At 36.9% G+C, this 25,142-nt stretch overlaps 1 protein-coding gene across 1 annotated transcript; it reads left to right on the forward strand.

The window, feature by feature from the left end:
* The first annotated feature begins 3,019 nt into the window (after positions 1 to 3,019).
* On the forward strand, positions 3,020 to 25,142 carry LOC132552669 (potassium voltage-gated channel protein Shaw-like). The gene is made up of 4 exons (XM_060216859.1): positions 3,020 to 3,622; positions 13,617 to 14,571; positions 21,069 to 21,281; positions 25,075 to 25,142. Exons 1-4 carry the CDS (start codon positions 3,020 to 3,022, stop codon positions 25,140 to 25,142), a joined length of 1,839 nt encoding a protein of 612 aa, XP_060072842.1.

Consider the following 25,142-nt stretch of genomic DNA (forward strand, 5'->3'; position numbering starts at 1 on the left):
TAGCATATAACCTTAACTCTAACACAAATCACAGTTGTTATGTGTAAGGAAGCATTTCACCTTATGTTTCAGGTAGCCTAGTTATAACCTTGTCTTACACAAATTACGGGTTTCATGTGTTAGGTAGCACACATCAAACATCGACACGTGTCACAGTCATGAAGACACCGTCAACCAAAGACATACTAATTCTTTATCTGAATTTTATTGTTGACGTAGCTTTATGTTAGTGAAAAACTCGTGTTATGAAAAAGTTTATTTTGAAAATACAAATAAATAACACAAAATAATTCCGTATGACTTAATCATACGAAACTGTTAAATCTTACAAAATTACTGATACATTAATACTGTTTTATCTTATTTCATATTTAGATTTAAATGAATTTTCAATTTATGATTATATATAGCTTTTTCATGGAATATTTGTTTTTGTTTTTGTGTTTGTTTTTAATTCATTTTTAGGCTTAGATAAATTTTTACTTCATGTAAAGCTTAAAAGTTGATTTTCCTTCATAATTTCCTACTCATACATAATGGTTTTTACAGTTAACATTCGACGTAAAAGCTCGTCTTTATTTGAACTGTTATTTCATATTGATAGTGTAATGTTAATACCTCAAGTTAAACGTTTGCTCTGAACCGCCAGGGGTTCTGCAAGCAGTACCTAAAAAATGTACCTGTACTTTCTATTGTGTATTGACTAAGTAACCAGCTCTTCCTGGCGTCTCCCTCGATACTGTCTGATTTTCAGTCTTTAATAGAACGCTCGCTGACATACCCCAGGGGTTACAACCATTTTCGCTCTCAGCACTCCTGGAACATACCTTGGCAAACTTGATGGTTCCATGTGTGACACCTTGTGGACAAGACGAAAAGACTAATTTGATCTTTTGATATATATCAAACAAATCTCGAGGTCACATAATGGCGTGTTGTAATGGCTTTGAATTTAGGTGTCGCTCCTTTGTGATCTTTAAAAGGAGCGTATCAGCATGTGATCGGTTAGTGTTTTCACCAGGAACCAATCGAATTACTTCGCTTGTGGTTTTTATTTTGCCTTGACATGTGTCAGGAGTGAAGAAAGAGGAAGTGATCGTAACCCCCGGAGTTTGATAATGCCGAGTGCAGCTGTTCTCAGCATAACATGACTGTTTGTAGTATCTTGCTAGGGGACTTTCGATGATGCACTTCAATGTGGTAGCACTATAAAGTCGGCGTCATTTCTCCACTATCGAACGGAACTATAAATGAAAGCATTGCAAGTACATTTGCGTACAAAGGAAGATTGTCCTTTATAACCTTTTGATGTTAAACAATATAAAAGCAACGCTTAATGTGCGGGACCGATTCTTATTCCGCTACTTGTCGAGATATACAAGGATAAACAGTGTTTCTCGTATCACGTTGTTCCACCAGTAAATGCCCATTTATATTGATAACTTCACTTGTGGAGGTTTGATCGATTAGTATGCCACGCAAACCATTAATGTTTTGTTTAAAAAGAAAAGTAGTGGGCAGTGATGGTTATGCAAGCGCGGCGGTTAGTTATACATAACCCAACAAAGTATAATGAAATAAATCGCGTCGAAAAATTGACAAAAATTATTGAACAATGACTGTCTTAAATCAAGTATTCTTTATTTTCAGGTGTACAACTGCTAAGGAACACCACACTTATAATTCCATTGATAATCTCATTCAGTTTGTGTCACGCGGGCCGCTATTTTTATATTTCAGTAACGGAAGTTATTTTACTTATGTCATATACATAATATGTAGTAGATCTATACGTCAGATGTTTGGACAGACATTTGTTATCCAAAGAAATAAAATAATAATATATTAAAACGAGTGAACTTTATCGTATCCCTTAAACTGATTTCACATTTTTTAAATTCAAATCAATTTTCAGCATTTATTGACCATTGTCACTTTATATATTATCTAAATTTCGAGAGTTTAAAAACCCCGAATATCTACCTTCCACAATGTATATCTTGTGCTATGGTATATAGGAGAATGTTCTTGGTGATCCCTTTTTAAAATCGGCTAATCCTAAATAAACGGTACAATTTTCACGTCCGGCGCATAAATCCATACAGTTATGACATTTCGATATAATTTGTAGCTTCGGTTTTCATCAACATCATAATCAAACAGTAGTGTTTTATTATGTTTCAGAACTTTTGAATATAAAATGGAATTGAACAGAAATAATTTTTTATCAAGTCGATAATGTGCAAGTACAACACATGTATCAAGGTTTTTTTCTCTGTTGGAGATACAAATGTAGTAGTTTTCATTTCTGCTGTGTTAAAACGCTTTCATTAATTCTCGTCGATTCTACACCATTTTTTCCCTGTTATTCTTGCCATCCTAGAATACTAGTGCTCTAAATCAAGATTTATTTAACTAAGCCTAAGACGTTCCTAGTTCGATAGCATAGCGATATCAACTGTTTGTGTTTAAACAGGCTCGTCCGACATACTTGTGTCTATCGATCAAACACAAAATGTACGTCATCACCCCTATCACGCGACCATGGACTCTAGGAAGCTGGACATCCTATCACCTTTGAAGCTGGTTCGGACAAGCGGTGCTAATTCAATATTTATAATCTAATTAATGTGTGTGCAATCAAAGGACTTACACCTGTCTAGTTTCCACGCATCAGAAATCGCAATGCGCATGCGTTGATGTCATACACCAAACGACGGTGTCATATGCCAGTAATTACGATCACTTCAACGTTTGCTTATCTAGACAACTGATTCATCAACGCAGCTCTGTATGCGACGGTCTGACAGATCTGTGTGGGGTAGACGCTCCGTTGTCATGCAGGGACTGACGTGCATGAATCGTGCACACATTGAGTCGGTCACATCACTGTTGCTAGCCTAGCAAATTTTGTCAAATCGATGGCAACGCACCGAGACTACTGTCACCGCGTTTCTCGAATCTTCAGAGTATCCGACTTCTCCTCACCTAAGCAGTATGTATCTTAAGTAGCGGTGATATGGAGTCTCTACAGACGAATAAGAGATCCATTTTTGCCCCCAAATCATCTCTGATTCCTCGGCTATCGGAATCTCACAATCGAAGAAGCTCCAACAAAATCGTCATAAATGTTGGGGGTGTTCGATTTGAAACTTACAAAACGACATTAAAGAGTATTCCAGACACTCGTCTATCGTGGTTGACGGATCATTCCGGACATAATCCAGATTATGACCCTGTAACTGGAGAATATTTCTTCGACCGACATTCTGGAATGTTTCAAATGATCTTAAACTATTACCGGACAGGGAAACTGCATGTCTCTATGGATGTGTGTGGTCCCGCATTCGAGGAGGAATTGGCATTTTGGGGCCTAGATGAGACCCAAATAGAACCATGTTGTTGGCAAACGTACCGGGCCCATCGGGACGCCCAGGAAACATTGGCCGAGTTCGAGGGAACCGAACTCGACGTGGAAAGCGATAATGAAGAGGAATTCGAGATGAGACAAAAATTTGGCATTTCCGAGGATTTTAAACAGGTGGAACTTTCTCGCTGGAAAAAATGGCGACCAAAAGTTTGGCGTTTCCTTGACGATCCAAAAGCAAATAAAATTTCGAAGGTAAGCATAAAAAAATAACGTGGTGTCGTAATTTTAATATTTAAACACGAAGAGAAGACTCTTACTTATAAAAATGCATGCAATACATTCTCTTTCTCATAATAATATTTTCATTAAAATTATATCATCCTAAAGGAATATAATGAAATGAATTTATGCAATAAATGTTTGATTGTAGATGAATATAAAGATTAGTATTTTCTATTCAGTGTAAATCTCAAAAACAGTTTCGTTGTAGTTAGCTGTGTCCTTGAGTAAGAACGCGATTTTTCTAGAATAAGATTTACATTGCGAGAATATAAACGAAGCAGAAAATGCTTGCCCTTGCGGGACAGTTGGCTTCATTCTTACTTTTGTCAAAGGCCACATTATCATTTTTTTTTCAGTCATCATTTGTCAATCGTTTGATCAAGAACCAGTTTGAAATATCAAGTGGTTTACATATCAGTATTTCCGTGTTCATTTTTGCTTTGATTGTGATCAGCGTGATAATACGATAATATAGTTTTGAATTGTTGTACTCTCCTAATTTTGTTCATTTGAAGGAAAACAACAACAACAAAACGTCTTCAAAGCAGTAGGTGTGAATAAATTTAACAACTAATTTTCTGTATTATAGGCGAAAACTAGTGACTACTAATCAAATGTCAATATAATGATATTGTGTACGTAACATTTATCATTTCGATTTTTATCAATTTTTGTATCAAATGTGACCTAACATTTATCATTTAAGTTTTTGTCAAATTCTTTTATCAGATATTAGGACAATACACACCATAATATATCGATACCTTTAATAAAAGAACACGACCCAGAGGATGTTTCCTGGGAACATTTCGACCCCTCTGAAAATTACCACGAAAAGTAGGGAATTCGTTAACTGCGGTTGTCTTGGTATTAATTACAATGTAGAGTTTCTGTGAATGTCCATGGTTTCTACTTGTTACTATTCTCGAGGATCGAATGAAATTGCGAAAATAAAATATCGCTAAAAAATATTATAGGGACAAGCGGTTTCGTCGATTTCTTCGTGAGCGTTTTTCTTAAAGCTTTAAGTAATTCTATAAAATAATCGTTTAAAACATTGCAATATATGTAGCGAACAGCACGAAACTAAGACAACATAACGGCATAACGCCGTTTTGGTATATGTTACAATAAAAGTGATACTTGTTATACAGTTTATGTATTCAGTCAGGTATAAATGAAAAATATATCTGTCTGTCTGACAGATGTCTGTCTTTCTGTGTGTACGTCTGTACGAAAAAAATGTGTATGCAACTGCAAAACCGTTGGTCATTATAAACTTTTGTTTGAAACATCATTTCAGTGATGTTTTCGATGAAACGGTCCTAACTGACTTCGCGAAGTTATAGCATTTTATTCAATATCTCTTGTGAAATGTTTTATAAATAGAAATAAAAGGAAATAATTCATTGAAGTAAATAAATTTACATTTTTAGGATATAGTTTATAATGAATCATGGCAAACAGGGGACTTTTCCATGTTAACTACATAACCACATAGCGGAGTGATATGCGGGAGGGAAAAATTGTGATGAAGATGTAAACAACGATGCGGACCGACCACATCACCCCTGTCTGCTAGATCTACATCCACAAGTAGTCATATAGTCTGACATATCAACAAAGAAAATCTTTTAGAATTTCCTCTCATTTCCGAAAAAATACCATTACTGTCTTGAATAAGTTTGCCAGACAAAAAAATCATAATTTGTATCGTAGATATTGCATTTAATCAAGGGGTCCTATTGCAGTCATTCCCAAGAGATAATACGGAGCTTTAGCGTTGCGTTATCTGACATTTATATCAAAGGAATTCTACGGTTTGCTAGACTGGTGATTATTGGGGACATTTTATCAGCTAACAGATTCATACAACCATTATAAATATGCAATAGAGGGTATGTTTAGGCCATGAACCATGTTGCAGTATAAAGTTACCATGTTGTGGTATAAAGTTACCAGATGGTGGTATACAGTTACCAGGTGGTGGTATACAGTTACCAGGTGGCGGTATACAGGTACCAGGGAGCGGTATACAGTTATCAGGTGGTGATATACAGTTACCAGGTGATGGCATACAGTAACCAGGTGGTAGTATACAGTTACCAGGTGATGACCAGGTGGTGATATACAGTTACCAGGTAGTGATATACAGTAACCAGGTGATGGTATACAGTAACCAGGTGGTAGTATACAGTAACCAGGTGACGGTGTACAGGAACCTGGTGGCAGTATACAGTTACCAGGTTATGGTATACAGTTACCAGGTGGTAGTATACAGTTACCAGGTGGTGGTATACAGTTACCAGGTTATGGTATACAGTTACCAGGTGGTGGTATACAGTTACCAGGTTATGGTATACAGTTACCAGGTGGCGGTATACAGTTACCAGGTGGCAGTATACAGTTACCAGGTTATGGTATACAGTTATCAGGTGGCGGTATACAGTTACCAGGTGGTGGTATACAGTTACCAGGTGGCGGTATACAGTTACCATGTTATGGTATACAGTTACCAGGTGGCGGTATACAGTTACCAGGTGGTGGTATACAGTTACCAGGTGGCGGTATACAGTTACCAGGTGGTGGTATACAGTTACCAGGTGGCGATATACAGTTACCAAGTGGAGGTATACAGTTACCAGGTGGTGGTATACTTTAACCAGGTGGTGGTACACAGTTACCAGGTGGTGGTATGGAGTAACCAAATGGCATTTTACAGTTACCAATAGGTGGTAAACAGTTACCAGGTGGTAGTATACAGTTACCAGATTATGTTATACAGTTACCAGGTGGTGGTATACAGTTACCAGGTGGTAGTATACAGTTACCAGTTGGTAGTATACAGTAACCAGGTGGTAGTATACAGTTACCAGATTATATTATACAGTTACCAGGTGGTGGTATACAGTTACCAGGTGGCGGTATACAGTTACCATATTATGGTATACAGTTTCAAGGTGGCGGTATACAGTTACCAGGTGGTGTATACAGTTACCAGGTTACCAGGTGGGTATATGGTATACAGTTACCAAGTGGTGGTATACAGTTACCAGGTTGCGATATACAGTTACCAGGTGGTGGTATACAGTTACCAGGTGGTGGTATACAGTTACCAGGTGGTGGTATACAGTTACCAGGTGGTGGTATACAGTTACCAGGTGGTGGTATACAGTTACCAGGTTATGGTATACAGTTACCAGGTGGTGGTATACAGTTACCAGGTTATGGTATACAGTTACCAGGTGGTGGTATACAGTTACCAGGTTATGGTATACAGTTACCAGGTGGTGGTATACAGTTACCAGGTGGTGGTATACAGTTACCAGGTTATGGTATACAGTTACCAGGTGGTGGTATACAGTTACCAGGTGGTACAGTTACCAGGTATGGTATACAGTTACCAGGTGGTGGTACAGTTACCAGTTATACAGTTACCAGGTACCAGGTGGTATACAGTTACCAGGGTGGTATACAGTTACCAGTTACCAGTTGGTAGTATACAGTTACCAGGTGGTAGTATACAGTTACCAGGTGGTGGTATACAGTTACCAGGTGGTGGTATACAGTTACCAGGTGGCGGAATACAGTTACCAGGTGGTGGTATACAGTTACCAGGTGGTGGTATACAGTTACCAGGTGGTGGTATACAGTTACCAGGTTATGGTATACAGTTACCAGGTGGCGGTATACAGTTACCAGGTGGCAGTATACAGTTACCAGGTTATGGTATACAGTTACCAGGTGGTGGTATACAGTTATCAGGTTATGGTTTACAGTTACCAGGTGGTGGTATACAGTTACCAGGTGGCGGTATACAGTTACCAGGTTATGGTATACAGTTACCAGGTGGTGGTATACAGTTACCAGGTGGTGGTATACAGTTACCAGGTGGTGGTATACAGTTACCAGGTTATGGTATACAGTTACCAGGTGGCGGTATACAGTTACCAGGTGGTGGTATACAGTTACCAGGTGGTGACCAGGTGGTGGTATACAGTTACCAGGTTATGGTATACAGTAACCAGGTGGCGGTATACCGTTACCAGGTGGCAGTATACAGTTAACAAATTATGGTATACAGTTACCAGGTGGTAGTATACAGTTACCAGGTGGCGGTATACAGTTACCAGGTGGTGATATACAGTTACCAGGTGGTGGTATACAGTTACCAGGTGGTGGTATACAGTTATCAGGTGGCGGTATATAGTTACGAGGTGTTGATAAACAGTTACCAGGTGGTGGTATACAGTTACCAGGTTGTGGTAAACAGTTACCAGGTGGTGGTAGACAGCTACAAGGTGGCGGTATACAGTTACCATATTATGGTATACAGTTTCATGGTGGCGGTATACAATTACCAGGTGGTGGTATACAGTTACCATATACCAGTTACCAAGTGGGTATACAGTTACCAGGTGGTAGTATACAGTTACCAGGTGGTAGTATACAGTTACCAGGTGGTGGTATACAGTTACCAGGTTATGGTATACAGTTACCAGGTGGCGGCATACAGTTACCAGGTGACAGTATACAGTTACCAGGTTATGGTATACATTTACCAGGTGGTGGTATACAGTTACCAGGTGGTATAATACTTTAACCAGGTGGTGGTATACAGTTACCAGGTGGTGGTATACAGTTACCAGGTGGTGGTATACAGTTACCAGGTGGTGGTATAGTTATCAGGTTGGTGGTATACAGTTACCAGGTTATGGTATACAGTTACCAGGTTATGGTATACAGTTACCAGGTGGTGGTATACAGTTACCAGGTGGCAGTATACAGTTACAAGGTTATGGTATACAGTTACCAGGTGATAGTATACAGTTACTAGATGGCGGAATACAGTTACCAGGTGGTGGTATACAGTAACCAGATTATGGTATACAGTACCCAGGTGGTGGTATACAGTTACCAGGTGGTGGTATACAGTTACCAGGTTATGGTATACAGTTACCAGGTGGCGGTATACAGTTACCAGGTGGCAGTATACAGTTAACAGATTATGGTATACAGCTACCAGGTGGTAGTATACAGTTACCAGGTGGCGGAATACAGTTACCAGGTGGTGGTATACAGTTACCAGGTTATGGTATACAGTTACCAGGTTATGGTTTACAGTTACCAGGTAGTGGTATACAGTTACCAGGTGGCGGTATACAGTTACCAGGTGGTGGTATACAGTTACCAGGTGGAGGTATACAGTTACCAGGTGGTGGTATACAGTTACCAGGTGGTGGTATACAGTTACCAGGTGGTGGTATACAGTTACCAGGTTGCGGTATACAGTTACCAGGTGGTGGTATACAGTTACCAGGTGGTAGTATACAGTTACCAGGTGGCGGTATACAGTTACCAGGTGGTGGTATACAGTTACCAGGTGGTGGTATACAGTTACCAGGTTATGGTATACAGTTACCAGGTGGTGGTATACAGTTACCAGGTGGTGGTATACAGTTACCAGGTGGTGGTATACAGTTACCAGGTGGTGGTATACAGTTACCAGGTGGTGGTATACAGTTACCAGGTTAAGGTATACATTTACCAGGTGACGGTATACAGTTACCAGATGTCGGTATACAGTTACCAGGTGGCGGTATACAGTTACCAGGTGGCGGTATACAGTTACCAGGTGGTGGTATACAGTTACCAGGTTATGGTATACAGTTACCAGGTGGTGGTATACAGTTACCAGGTGGCGGTATACAGTTTCAAGGTGGCGGTATACAGTAACCAGGTGGCGGTATAGTTATCAGGTGGTGGTATACAGTTACCAGGTGGCGGTATACAGTTACCAGGTGGCGGTATACAGTTACCAGGTTATGGTATACAGTTACCAGGTGGAAGTATAGTTATCAGGTGGTGGTATACAGTTACCAGGAGGCGATATACAGTTACCAAGTGGAGATATACAGTTACCAGGTGGTGGGTTGTAAACTGTTAGCAGTTGGTGGTATACAGTTACCAGGTTGTGGTAAACAGTTACCATGTTATGGTATACAGTTACCAAGTGGTGGTATACAGTTACCAGGTTATGGTATACAGTTACCAGGTGGCGGTACACAGTTACCAGGTTGCGGTATACAGTTACCAGGTGGCTGTATAGTTATCAGGTGGTGGTATACAGTTACCAGGTGGTGGTATACAGTTACCAGGTGGTGGTATACAGTTACCAGGTTATGGTATACAGTTACCAGGTGGTGGTATACAGTTACCAGGTGGCGGTATACAGTTACCAGGTGGCGGTATACAGTTACCAGGTGGTGGTATACAGTTACCAGGTGGTGGTATACAGTTACCAGGTGGTGGTATACAGTTACCAGGTGGTAGTATACAGTTACCAGGTGGTAGTATACAGTTACCATGTTATGGTATACAGTTACCAGGTGGTGGTATACAGTTACCAGGGCGGTATACAGTTACCAGGTGGTGGTATACAGTTACCAGGTGGTGGTATACTTTAACCAGGTGGCAGTATACAGTTACCAGGTGGCGTATACAGTTACCAGGTGGCGGTTTATAGCTTATTATACGACAATTTGAACAGTGTAGGGTATATTGATACGGGTTCAGCTGTGTTTTCCACCTATGGTGATTACATGACATAGTTGATTCTATATCCGAGGTCGTTTTCCCATCATCACGATTTTCGTGCAAGAATTCGTCATCTGACAGACAAACGCAGGATTTCAAAAAGACGAATGTTGTTCAAAATTAGGTTGAAGTTCTATAGTTGTCATAGTGATGTCAGTGGTTCTGTTGTTGTATACCTGATTCTCGTTTGACAATGTGACATTACTTACTGGAATTTACCAAGGATTACATAGCGAGTGTCGTCGACGGAACATAAGACGCTTACTCTTCAGGAACACCTGGTCTTATTCTCCATGTACGTTTTCTTGAATCTTCGTTCAAATATTTCTTTTGCGCATAGTTTGCCCTAGTTTCATTGGAGTTTGAATTATGATAATGTTGATATGTTTATTTTTTGTTTACGTTTTCAATCAGCCGTGCCTTTTATTTGTATTGCTTGCCGCAACGTGAATTTTAATCTGTTCAAAACGATCTATATTTAAACTGAAATAAGAGAGATATTTTCGGTGGAGTGATCTTTTAGATAAAACTACTATTTGACGGCATACCGCCATCGTCTTTACGAAGGATCTGATTTCGTCATGCACTGTTTTGACTTATTGTTGATATGAAATCATGTTTTCTGGATGACAGAATGACGTCGGTTTTGTTTTCTATCACGACAATTATACTCTAACAACAAAATGTGATCAACATAAAAGACAAGTAAACTGAAGTAGCTGTTGCTTTGAAATATAGTTTCAGATTTTCTTTCTAGTAAATATTTCATATAGTCAAGTATGCATGTACTGGTAGTTTTTTTTATAGATAACGAATGCTTCATACATGTAAAGCTGTGGCTAACATTTCTCTTATAAACTGCAATTTTGTTGGGATATAAATCCGAATGACGTCTTGGTATTTTTATCGGTCTTGTGGACCAAATTGTCCGGATCTTACAGCATCCGCACTGAAACAATTCCGGTGTGTTATTAGTAGTCGTATTGATAAAAAAAAATCATAGATAGTGGGTCCAATGGAGAGAATGTTTCTTTTCTTATTCTTGTTGAATAAAATCAAACGAATTGAAGCTTTCATGCTCACTCTGGATGAAATTATAATTTTTATTTCATTTTGCTAACGTATCTTATCGAAAATCTTATCAGGACTTTTGAGATAATGTAAACATTTGGCAAGATTTCAGCTTTCTTATTAATTTACTTTAGTGGTAGAAAACTGAGAGATATATATCACAACATACCGAACAGATCTGTCAGACATGTTCCGCGTATTCTCAATTAATGTTTTATCGATCGAAATTTCAATTATTTTCACCTTTAAGGAGACTTAATATGGTATGTGATTGTGCTGCTAAGCCGAATATGTACGCTACCCGCACAAATTAAAATGGAACACTGACATTCAATGTTTGAATTATAATGCAGTGTTGAAGAAAAACCATGTTTTATCACAATACGTGCCGCAGTAAACCTTTTTTCACTACATGTTATTCACAATCCATGTCGTTAAATGCTGTTCATTGCAATTCCATGTTACACGCATTTAGTCTGTATTCCGTTGGTTTTACAGTTGACATGCTTTGCTCTTTGTGACTCTGTATGTAATTGTAATCCGTTTTAATAATCAACATTTCACTTCTGGATCGCAGGTTCGAGGTCCACATTTTTTTTAATGAGATGGTGCAGGTCGATGGATTTTCTCCGTGAACTTCGGACACAAGAATAAACCAACGAAATACTTTATAAGATTAGAATGATCATGTCGTATGACATATGAAAATGATCACCATTTGTGAAGTCATGCTTTAATGACGTCATTTGATTTTTGCGAGAGTGAATAACATAATGACCTACACGGAATTCGTCATACGAGAATGGTTACAAGGGTTTACCAGTTTTCATATTAATAGAAATAATGTGAGAAATGATATCTGAGACTCGTGTTAGTTTATCTAATAGCTCATTGAATTCTTACAATGTAGATAATGCATATGTCATTTACCTAAATCCTAAAGGCATATTTAAGTACTTCAAAGGTCAAATCTATTTTTTATATCCCATTGGCAGTCTTTTATTGAATGTCGCGTGCATTTAGTATTAATAAGCGATAGAGTTCGTGTTTTTTTAAGTATAGGAAACGATAAATTAATTTCATATTGACAAAGACTGGGTAAAGTTTGCAATTAAGAAAGAGCCGGAAGACAGTAGAATATATTACTCTTTTATATCATTGCTTGAACTTTTAGATAACAAACAAATAATGAAACGGTGCCTTTTCTACGTTGTCCCTGATAACATTAGGAAGATAACGTAATTATCATGGCGCGGTTTGTGGTGGCAACAGTGTCGTTTATGTGATCTAGAGAACGTTCGACGGGAAACTGCGACAAATATAGACAGGACAAGTAAATGTTCCACTAGGCTGGTCGACAATACGTAAAATATCGTTATCTCTTCGCCTGTTACTGCAATGGACTGTCTGTAATCAAATTCCTGCTCCATCAGCCAGCGTTCTCGTCAAATCGTCGCTTATCATTTCCCTGAAATATCTTCCCTATTGAACACATTCTGTGACTATTAAATGTTTTATTAACTATTGCTATCACTCTGGTGGATTCGTGTGAGCGACAACATCAGATATTGAATTTATGACATGATTGGTTAAATGTCCATTTTGTCGATAAATATGTCTGTTCGTTTCCCCCCGACTCTGTCGTTATATATAAATGGTCAAACTGTAGACGTTTAGGAAATTATTTAACAACGGAATGTCATTTTCACGCAGTCAAATATCTAAAACACGGTCTTTTATTTGTCTGTAACCGATACCAAAGGACGTTACTACTGCTAAACGATATCACAAAGTTCTAAATATATCTTTTATACCAGACAAACTGCAAACAATAAATAAATATATAAAATAAACAAATAAATAAATGAAATAGACAAATAAATAAATAAAATTTAAATAAAATTAAATTTGGTTTTCTATCAATCTTTCTCAGTTTAATCATTGAGTACCTTTCGATATAGTAAGATATAGCATAACCAGATATTACCCGAAAGAGTCCGTGTTCTATATACAGTATATTTGAACTTGTTTTTTGAAATTTTGAAATTCAAATTTTGATTTATATTTGGTGTCTTTAATGAAATCGATTAGAATGGACATTGCATCTCTTGTTGAGGTTCACTTAGATATTATAAGTATATTTGATAAGATTTTATTTTCATGGTTTATTTTTCATCAGATTTGAATTCTATTTTATCTGTAGAAGTAAACAACAACACGTGTATCCGTGTAAACAAATAAGTAATGATGAGGTTTGTATAAATTTCTAACGAATATTCTTCCTTTTATGTTTCAGACCTACGCTGTCGTGTCTGTGATATTTATTCTGACGTCAATCGCAGTCTTCTGTTTAGAGACTAATGCGCACTTCCGGTACAATCCACATCCGAACATGTCAATGAACAACTTGCCTATTCTGGAACAGCAAAAACACACTAAGCCGCTTCTCTTTATGGACGTGTTTGAGTATATCTGTATCATCTTTTTCACGTTTGAGCTACTTGCACGGATACTTTTCTGCCCACGCCTCTGTGACTATGTAAAAGAGCCTTTTAACTGGATAGACGTGTGTTCCGTTGTACCATTTTATCTCACCAAGATTATGTTAGCGTGTGACGCAAATGTAGAACTCACCGATGCCTATTATTTCCTTAATGCACTTCGATTGATAAGAATTTTTCGGATTTTGAAATTAACGCGTCATTTCAGTGGATTGAAAATCTTAGGACATACTATACGAGCAAGTGCCAAAGAGCTTTTTCTTCTTTTTCTTGTACTGATAATTGGAGTACTGATTTTCGCCTGTCTAATTTTCTATGCAGAGCAAATTGACGAAGGAAAGATAAACAATTTTCCCGATATCCCCATGGGCTTTTGGTGGGCAGTTGTTACCATGACAACGTTAGGATATGGTGATATGACTCCGAGGACAGGCTTCGGATACGTTGTCGGTACGATCTGCGCTGTTTGTGGACTTCTTATGTTGTCACTTCCGGTTCCTATCATAGTCAGCAATTTCACACTTTATTATTCCCATGCACAAGCTAAAATGAAACTACCGAAAAAGAACAGAAATCGACTGGTTGGTGCTGCAAACGCATTGAAGGAAAATCAGCCAACACCGTCACCTTCGCCTTTACCGGAAACGGATGTTTCGCCATTAAAATCAGAATTTGGAAGTAAAGGCAGTTTGAAGTCACTGGATCGTAAGTCCAGTAATGATAGTGCGTTTGGTAGCTGTGACAGCAACAGTGAGTTCATCATTGTATTATCAACATACTTAGGATATCGCTCAGGTCCTAGCTTAATGTAAAAAAAAATACTTAGCAAATATCGGGATTTTTATGGGGAACATTTGGTAGTTTTAAAGAACCACAGGTAATACCAGAATCGCATTAAAATCGTAAACAACATCATGTTAATTTTTTCCATCTTTTTTGGAAAGCTATTTGTAAATTCGCATTGAGAATGAGGAAATCTGATTCCCGAATATATAAGCTGTTAAAACCAATGCTTTGAGCGTGCGAATATCACAATCCTGTTGTGTCGAATCATTCAATTAGATTTCAATCTTAAGATATCTTGTAGTTTTGCCGTAATTTCCATAAGTGGTGAGAAATGTAAAAATACCGAGTAGTTATTCATCTGGAATTCCTCGTGACATTTTATATATTTACATTGCTTTGGTTAATTACCACACATTTGGTCTATAGCTAATCAAGTGTATATATACATATATATATAAGCGGGAGGGCGAAGTGCGATCTGTCCCCCTAGATATATGTATATGTATGTTTTAATCTTCAAGGTGCAATTACACAATAATCCCATTTAAGTTGACAAATAAATCAAATCGTAATTTTAAACATGTCAAGTTTAACACTAGGTAAAGGCACATGATAAAATTAACATCCTTGCTTTTGGTTAAGCTATTTCAATCTGAATTACACCAAGTTGATCGATTCTATCAGTTTACGGTGCGAAGTGCTTTCCTTTCATTCCCGAAGATACGAAACATAAACCACTGCAATATACTCCCCATGGGTTATTTTAATGGATTTAATGACGATCCGTTTATTAATATAATAGACTTTTTCTGATTTTAATTCAGAATAAAGTGTAATTTAAAATGAAATACGACTTCAGTAAGGACACAAATTGCATTTCCAAATTGTTCTGAAATCTTACATTCTGTTATCACACAAAGCAGTTTTACCGACACATTTCCCTAACACGTCTCTCCTTTTCGTCACAGCTCTAAGCGATCTTCATTATCATGGCTTCATTTCATCGCCTTTCTTTAGGTTTTAGATAATGGAAAACTCGTCGTTTACTTTAGTAACAGAGAAACAGGTCACGTGGTGGGGAGGGGGCGTTGAAATTCAGAAATACCATTGACCATTTTTGACCAAGAACTCACGTATGTATGACTGAACAAGCAAGCGCAAGATATTAACGTAACCGAATTAAGTGTATCGTTGTCGACTAGGAGAAATATCCTTTGACAAACCTGTCGTCTTTCCACGTTTCAGGACAGCATGTTTTCTAGTCTCGGTTGCTTTTATCTAATACCTTCGACAAGTATTCCGAATGCGCTCGACGTGTTTCTGACATTTATTTATTTTTTGTCAAAATTGATAACATGTCTGTTTGGCGTTTGAACACAAACATTCGGCACGGTTAATATATATGAAGTGTTATTTTTCTAGAAATCACGCAATGTCTGAAAAAATGCACTCAGTTTTGCAACTTTTACACAAAGCTTCATTGATTTTTTTGTAGTCAAACTAAATAAAATTTTCACGATTTGACAATTTTGTGCAAAATTAATAATGTTTATGAAAAAAAAATTGTTTGTACGTTGATTTTTCTGGCTTAATTAACAATTTTAATTAAAAGAATATAACATGTGTATCTTTGTTTAATCAATAGAAAGATAAGATTCAGCCTTGCCTATATTAGTTAATTCCAATTCCATGCATAATTGCCCTAGAATTGTATTTTTTTTTTTTTTTTGTTCATTAAATAGTAATATTGAATTAAAGTAAGTATAGTATATGTTATCCTCGGAAAACAAAATTCACTTTCAAATATTTACTCACTTTGGCATGTTTTATTTAAAGACATCAGCATCTATGTTATAAATGTCAGATTTAATACTTTAGTATGAAGGTTAGATGCTTACATAATAACACTTTATCCTTATTGTAAAATATTGTGATTCCTCTCGATATTTTCAAATTTCTTGAAAGATTTCCAAGGATTAGAGGATTTTGAACTCGACCTTGCTATGGGATTGGTAGTGAGAGAACATTTATTTATACATGGTATCATGTGTATTAGAACTACTAATATAGGGATGACTGTAAATAACTCAATTATAACAAAATTGAGTTATGAATCAAACCAAAAAGCTTACCTTTTGGATTGAATTAACAATTATTTTCCTGACGTAATGAAGTATTGGTTTTTGAGATTTCTCAGTTCGAAGTGAAATAAATGCATTTTTAATTGAAAGCAAGCTTAAAATATGTGTTTCATGTCACAGTGCACGATATTCTTGATTGGGGAAAAATGGGTCAGACTCCAATAAATTTGATGACAGAATTCAATTTTCTCCTCCACATTACGTAATCCACTGCAATATTTTATTATAACTTTTCTAATCAGCTTGTCCGAAATTCCAAAATGGCAAATTAAAGGCTAATTACTTCAGTTGGTTACCTTCCGTTCAACGAAACGTCACTTTGGTACAGACTTTGATAAAGTGAAATGCTTAAAGGATAACGGAACCCTCGTGCGTTCCTAACTAACCACAAAAATGCTCACATCACGATGGCATAATTGTAGTAGTGTATGGCGTAGTATATTTGTAAGCTGTTAACGTTTTTCTGTCCTTTTAGGGCATGCAATATATCGAAAAGACTCAACTTTGTTTCCCTGCTTATAATTCATTATGGTATGTCCGCTATTTCATTTCCATGAGTATGATGTTATCGAGACAGAAATTGATCCCGGAATACTGAAGCCGTCTCGTTAGCCAAGTGATTAATATCTTTGATAGAGTTTATTCTCGGTCTAGACACCTCAGTCGACAAGGGACTACATTTGATCAAAGCTAACCCAATTGTGTCCATGGTGTATTGAGTCTGTTTACTGCGTTTTGATTAAGATTTAGGTGTAGTGTTAGATTCATGAGCATAACAGAATGGACTTATCTTCAAAATCCATCAAAATAAATTACATTTTGCCTATCGTGTAATTAAGCAAATTTGGAAACTGATATCATATTTAACCCTTGTATATCAACAAAGGCATATTTTGTACACTCTCTATATCTTGATCTGTCGTAATTATATAAAAGTGTTCTTAAAGCCAACAGGGTATATCCCCCCCCCCCCCCCCCCCCCCCCCCCCCCCCCGCCATTTTTTTATAAGTCATATGGAACATCATCATCATCATCATCTGATGCAAAAATAAAGCAAAAATTCCAATTTTCCCCACTGCTTCTACACATTTTCAAATCTCTTTTAGAAGTATTACCTTCGCTAATTGCTAAATTATGATGGACTTTGTAAGTTATTCTATTGTGTTAATTATTGCGTTGATATTCAATGTACTGTTTAATAATAAAGAGTTTTTAATAAGCAACGTTGATTAATTGGTTTAGATAAAAAAAAATATGGTTCTTTATCAAAACTAACAGAATAGGCAAGGCTTTCAGTATAGTTTCAAAACTAAGATTTTAAACACTAGACATTCCAATAGAATATGCATCATAATTCCAGTCACAGAATTACGAACAATATTCAGAAGTGATATAATTAATCATGCCATAAATGAAAGGAATTTTGTATTTTAAATTATATTAGGTTTGATACTTCATCCCAGTTCATTCTGTCATAGAAGTACTTTGTTCTTGTTCTTTTTAATTGACAATGCATGAAAGGTGTTTGGTAGTTCTAGGGTTTCCAAAGAATAAGTAAACTGGAGTAGGAAGCAGTTTCTTTGTTACAGAAAGAACACTATAAAATTGGAGACGATCAGTTTGTATTTTATATGCTTTGGTAAATTAATGGAATATATAGTTTGTATCAGAAAGGTAATCTTTTATCAGGTAAAGAATAAATTTTACATTCTTTGTAAACATCAAAGCAGAACCGATTTTTATATTTGCTTTGTCAAATCTGCATGTAACCAGTTCTACACGAAGGGGACACTGATGTATTTTGAATAAACTGTTCTCACCCAACCCCATTTGAGACAATCTATAAAAGCCTTAATATTTACCATTTGAGTTTAACACTGTGGTACTAGGTAATTACACTAAGGTTAAAGTATAACTTGTAAAAAGGACATAAAAACTCGATCCCGAGAATTGAGACAATTTTCTCCACTCACTGTATAATTAATTTTGGGTGAAAATTTCTCTGGACTTTGGATATATTTACTTTTAGCCCTGATATATTTCAAAAGCCACTTACTCCTCCGGAACACCTGGTCTTATTCTCTTCATACTTTTTTCTTTGTGTGAATATTTCTTTTGTTCATATAACGCGTTAGTTTTGGGTATGGATAATGATTCTGTTGACCTTTTTCATAAGAGTTAGGTTTTTTAAATCAATTAATCAATTATCGAACATAACTTTCTGTATCATCAATGGTATCATTAGCAAAATTCGACAGATAGAAAGGAGAGTTATAAATCACGATTTTTGTGCAAGAAGTCGTCAACTTACGGACACACCTGAAACAAGCGTTCAAAAGATGCAGATTGATTAAAAACATGGGAAAGTCTTACGATCGTCATAGTGATCTCATTGAGAAATGTATTATTTCTTTTTGCGATATGAAACTAAACTGGGCGTGCCTTTTGGTTCCGTTGCAATATACCTTGTTTTCATTACTTAACTTCGATGTACCTAGATGTACATGGCGGATGTGGTCGATGGAGTAGAAGACGCCTACTTTTCCACTATACCCGGCCTTAATCTGTTTGTTCTTTCTCCATATTAATCTTTCTTTTGTTTATATTACGCCTCAGTTTTAATAAAAAAAAATGAGTTTGGATTACGATTATGATGTTTTACTGTTATGTCTAAATATAATCATAATTTAGGTACATAAAATAGATATGTACGGTGTTATCAAGTCACCTTGTCGGAAACCTTGATTACAGCAAAACCAAACCTACCAATTTGTAAGCATTGTTTTTTCAATAGATAAACAGAATACCAAATATCATGTTTCTTGGACGTCAAGTCAATCATTAAATACATACATGGAAAAAGTTTCTTTTGGAAATTGCATAACATCATCAAGACGTTTAGTTTTTCCCTCCTCAAACGACTCTTTATAAACGCAGTCTGATTATTATTACCTATTCAAAAAGTGCCATTTTGAAAAGACCATTTAACAGCAATTTGTGCCTCCAGTTTTGATGATATTTCTGTAATTTTCCCCCTTGGAATGCTTGAATCAATGCCTTGTCGTTGTGAAATTGATAAAAACAATGAAACTAAATTAACAGAAGGGCCAAACAAATTCTACATATTTACAAAAAAATCTAATAAAAGGCTGCTTTCAAACAATCTAACCAGGACTTTTGATATCTTTTGTGTCTGTGTATGTGTTTTTTTTTTTTTTTTTTTTTAATTTTCCAGATTCTGCTAAATAGATTGGACCCTCGATTATATGTGAATTATGCTTATAAGTATTGAAGTTCAAATATTCCAAAAGCCCGTGTGCATTTGCATCGTAAAATGTACAAACTTCTTGCAAGATATCTTTCTAGTTTGTAATACTTTTCCAATTATCTAATTGTACTTTAGGTAGTATTTTAAGTAAACTCGATGTTTTTGACGCTGAAAAAAGGTAGGCTTTTCCCCTTTTTGAATCCACTCAGCTCGAGATGTAAATATGCTACTTTTCATTTTAATTTCCGTTATTGACTTTAGTTATATTTTGTTCGTCTTGTCCTTCAAGTGTTTGAATTATCTTAAGATTGTTTGTTTTTTTCCCTTTAAGATGACATGTTGTTAACTGAAAGGTTGTTGGTTTTTCTTTCATTAATATATTTGTTGCCCTTCTTACCGTATCTATACCATACACCTTTACCGGCTGTGGATTCATAAAGCCTTAACTATATTGATGGAAACGAATGGTCAGATCGATAATCAGATACTATATTTGCTTTGTTGGAACTGGAAATTAAATTTATAGATAGCAAAATATAAGCGAGCTTGACATAAAGGATTTCTTTCCTGCCTAGTCATGATGTTTCTTTTTACATATTTGTGTTGCTCTCGGAAAATATCGGAAAATTTATATCAAAGCACCTTTACCAGCTGTGGATTTATATCAATTGATTGTTGTCATTAATGATTTCGTATACTTTATCTCTCTTTGGGAGCATCAATGTTTTTGCAATTTAATTTGGGATTCAATACCAAACTGAGACCTCAAAAGACGACAGTGTATTTTTTTACAGTATCTGTTGTCATAAAATTCAAGACCCAATGGTAGATTCCTCTGGATTTATTCACACCTTATAACCTTTCATTGGTTCGCACCTTATGACCTTTCTTTTGTTCGCACCAGTTGACCTTTCATTGGTTTGCACCTCCTGACCTTTCATTAGCGGTAAATATCTGTCGTGTTGATTTTTGACCCTCGTCTACAGCTATCCTTTGTTAAGTATCATTTATCCTATTTTCACGGATCTAAGACTGGCTTTTTTATCCGCAGCGTCTCCAGAAAGAGAAGAAGTGAGAAAGATCAGCGTGATATACACTGATGAAATTGTTAATTCTCCTCAATTAATTACAAAGCGGAACCGATTTCTTGGAAACCAGTCACCACCGGAAGCGGAAAGGCTACCTCGGATTCCCGAAAGATCCCAGTCTCCTGCGGAAGTGGATGTGACCATGCGCACCAGACGTAACAGTAGAGTCGGCATAGGTAATTATAGATATGGATTATCTTCGGGAAATCTATCAATCAAAGCAGTTTGATGGCAATACTGGTGTTTAATGAATTCAAATGACTGCTTATTAAATCCTTGTGATATTCCTGATGTGTTTTGCTTTACATTAACGGAAGTAAATATATTTGCTAATATCATGATATATATACTGATGCACATTATAGATATATATGCTATTTAAGGGACATTCAGGGTGTCACATCAGGATTATTAAATGTCTATACATATTCGGATAAGTTTGTTGATATTTGAACATTAAGTAAATAAGACGAAATTTTTACAAGGTAGTCCATGTAACGAGTATGTATTTCTTGAATGAAATGAACAGTTCTTCGAAGTGGTACGTGCTGTATGTTTAGTGATGAGAAAGTCTCTCATATGTTTGTGGTTATGTCCAAAGCTCTGAATAGCTTCAATACTTGTTAGTACCAATTTTGTTTCCATTTACATTCACACTACACAACCCCTCTATAGTGATCATATCCTTTAATTTCTTCTCAGCTATGATGTTCACACAGAAAATGGTTCTGTTTTTGTGCAAGTTTAGCTGGCAGGTGAAGATGGCAAAATTGCACGCGATGGTGCAAGATCTATATATCGGTTAAGAGATCCGATATCATTCACCTTGACCTCAAGCAAATACACCTGCAGACAATACAGCTAACACCGTAATGTATTTGAAACATGAACTGCATGATAGCAGGAAAGAACATTGCATTGATGATTCGATATGTAAACAATACGCTGGTAAATGGTATTCACCTGTAGTTGATAAAGCAGCGCTGGTGATTATAGATAGCAAATGAAACTAATGTTGTAAATTCAATTTCACTTAGATTTTTCAGTGATATTCTCAGATGTTTTAAAAGACAAATAGGACAAATAACACTAAAATGCAAAAGCTATTTTTAGTTTGAGTATGGGAAGTGAAGATTTTGAGCATTTTGTGAGTGAAGACGAATTATGTTTACACCTAACCCGTCCCGAAAATAGATACATACTAGATAAAGATGGGACGCAGACAAGAGCCTTGAGATGAGTTTATGAGTGTTCAGACAAATGGGTCTTTGATTTAATGACGTTGTGTTCTCTTGTCATTTACACATTTGTTTCCCGTTTTACTGTTCACGATTTCTCTGTACATAGGGTATGGCGGATAGCACGTGTTATGCCCTACTTACAATAGGGTATCATCAACATTTTATATAGGTTGACCATATCGCAGGCTAATACAACATCAAATTTAACCCACATGTCATGGGATATTGATGCAGTGGGATGAATAAGTTTCATAACTTGCAACTCATTTTTAGTATGAGAGTAAATAATCTAACAAATATGGGTTTGTTCTGTTGGCAAAAGCCACGTACTGACCAGCGAAACTAAACCACATACTGATCAGCTAAACTAAGCCACGTGCTGACCAGCTTAACAAAGCCACTTGCTGACCAGGTAAACTAAGCCACGTGCTGACCAGCTAAAATAAGCCACGTGCTGACCAGGTAAACTAAGCCACGTGCTGACCAGCTAAACTAATCCACGTGCTGACCAGCTAAAATAAGCCACGTGCTGACCAGTTAAACTAAGCTACGTGCTGACCAGCTTAACAAAGCCACTTGCTGACCAGGTAAACTAAGCCACGTGCTGACCAGCTAAAATAAGCCACGTGCTGACCAGGTAAACTAAGCCACGTGCTGACCAGCTAAACTAATCCACGTGCTGACCAGCTAAAATAAGCCACGTGCTGACCAGTTAAACTAAGCTACGTGCTGACCAGCTAAACTAAGCTACGTGCTGACCAGGTAAACTAAGCCACGTGCTGACCAGCTAAAATAAGCCACGTGCTGACCAGTTAAACTAAGCTACGTGCTGACCAGGTAAACTAAGCCACGTGCTGACCAGGTAAACTAAGCCACGTGCTGACCAGCTAAACTAAGCCACTTGCTGATCACCTAAACTAAGCTACGTGCTGACCAGCTAAACTAAGCCACGTGCTGACCAGCTAAACTAAGCCACGTGCTGACCAGGTAAACTAAGCCACGTGCTGAACAGCTAAACATAGCCACTTGCTGATCACCACAACTAAGCTACGTGCTGACCAGCTAAAATAAGCCACGTGCTGACCAGGTAAACTAAGCTACGTGCTGACCAGGTTAACTAAGCTACGTGCTAACCAGCTAAAATAAGCCAAATGCTGATCACCTAAACTAAGCCACGTGCTGACCAGGTAAACTAAGCCACGTGCTGTTCAGCTAAACTAAGCCACTTGCTGATCACCTAAACTAAGCTACGTGCTGACCAGCTAAACTAAGCCACGTGCTGATCACCTAAACTAAGCTACGTGCTGACCAGCTAAACTAAGCTACGTGCTGACCAGATAAACTAAGCCACGTGCTGATCACCTAAACTAAGCTACGTGCTCACCGGCGAAACTAAGCTACGTGCTGATAACCTTAACTAAGCCACGTGCTGACCAGCTAAACTAAGCCACGTGCTGACCAGCTAAACTAAGCTACGTGCTCACCAGCGAAACTAAGCTACGTGCTGATCACCTAAACTAAGCTACGTGCTGATCACCTAAACTAAGCTACGTGCTGACCAGCTAAACTAAGCCACGTGCTGACCAGCTAAACTAAGCCACGTGCTGATCACCTAAACTTAGCCACGTGCTGACCAGTTAAACTAAGCCACGTGCTGACCACCTAAACTAATCAATTTGCTGACCAGGGAAACTAAGCCATGAACTGACCAGCCAAAGTCTAACAGTCGGGTTGCGATATCCCTGTCCACAGAAACCGTGTAAGGTTATAGAAGTCAATTGTTATATTTGGCGTCATGCCGTATTAAAAGATCACAGTCCGACAATCATATATTTATCTGACCTTCATTTACAAATGCTAATTGGTTTCTTTGACATTTCAACTAATTCTACATATAATTACTTCGACAAGAACTAATTAAACGATTACCTGAACAAGTGTTTAAGTAGATGTTGACATTAACCTGAATGTCAGTAATACATTTCTTTCGAAAAACATGACGGAATTTATATTGTACGAAACGGTAAAAACTGGCAATATGAATTTACAAAGAATATAACATTCATGTAAGAAACAAACGTTCAATTACGTCTAATCAATTGAAGTCTTGCACGACATTATTCTTGTTGTGTGACGTTCACTTTCTAGGAGGATGTTGGCCTCGGTGAATGCAGTGAACGCGATGCAATCCGGATAAGATTGTCTGTTTTTATGGAACGATTTTAAGAGACATCGGTGTTCATTATACCAGAACAAGTTTATATTAATCTGATAGTACCTGATAACAAGATTTATTATACATCCCGGTCGTATGTCATCGCTGAACGTACGATAAACTGTATCGCTAAGGAACCACAGCGTATTTCAAAACTGAGATTTATTGTATTTTTATGACAATATCAAAATGATTAGTGTATCAATTATTTGCGTAATGAAATGCTCCCAACATATGCATATTATAGCCATCAAAACTAATTCCTCTATCTATACAATGACTGCTGAATTTTTATTTCCAGTGGAACATATGGTCTTACATTTGTACTTTTTCATAAAGCTTCGTGTAAATCTTTCTTTTGTCCATATTTTGAATTATTGTTATTAAATATGTGCTTTGATTATGATTATGTTTATATTTTCTTGTTTGTGTTGTTTTTTTATTTTTGTTATTATTATTATTGTTTATAACCATCTACTTTCATTATTTCATGTTTCATTATATATATTTCAGGCTATAAATCTGTTTCGCCTGCAGCATCGTCAAAAATTACCCACTTACAACCGGAACCGGAAATGTAA

Source organism: Ylistrum balloti, unplaced genomic scaffold (assembly GCF_031769215.1).
Source record: "Ylistrum balloti isolate Yb309-2 unplaced genomic scaffold, AGI_CSIRO_Ybal_v1 Utg369632, whole genome shotgun sequence".
Taxonomy (NCBI): domain Eukaryota; kingdom Metazoa; phylum Mollusca; class Bivalvia; order Pectinida; family Pectinidae; genus Ylistrum; species Ylistrum balloti.

Coding starts and splice junctions, on each gene's coding strand:
- LOC132552669 (XM_060216859.1), top strand. CDS start 3,020: ATGGAGTCTCTACAGACGAATAAGAGATCCATTTTTGCCCCCAAATCA. Junction 3,623..13,616: donor AAGCAAATAAAATTTCGAAG/GTAAGCATAAAA, acceptor TTTATGTTTCAG/ACCTACGCTGTCGTGTCTGT. Junction 21,282..25,074: donor TAACAGTAGAGTCGGCATAG/GTAATTATAGAT, acceptor TATATATTTCAG/GCTATAAATCTGTTTCGCCT.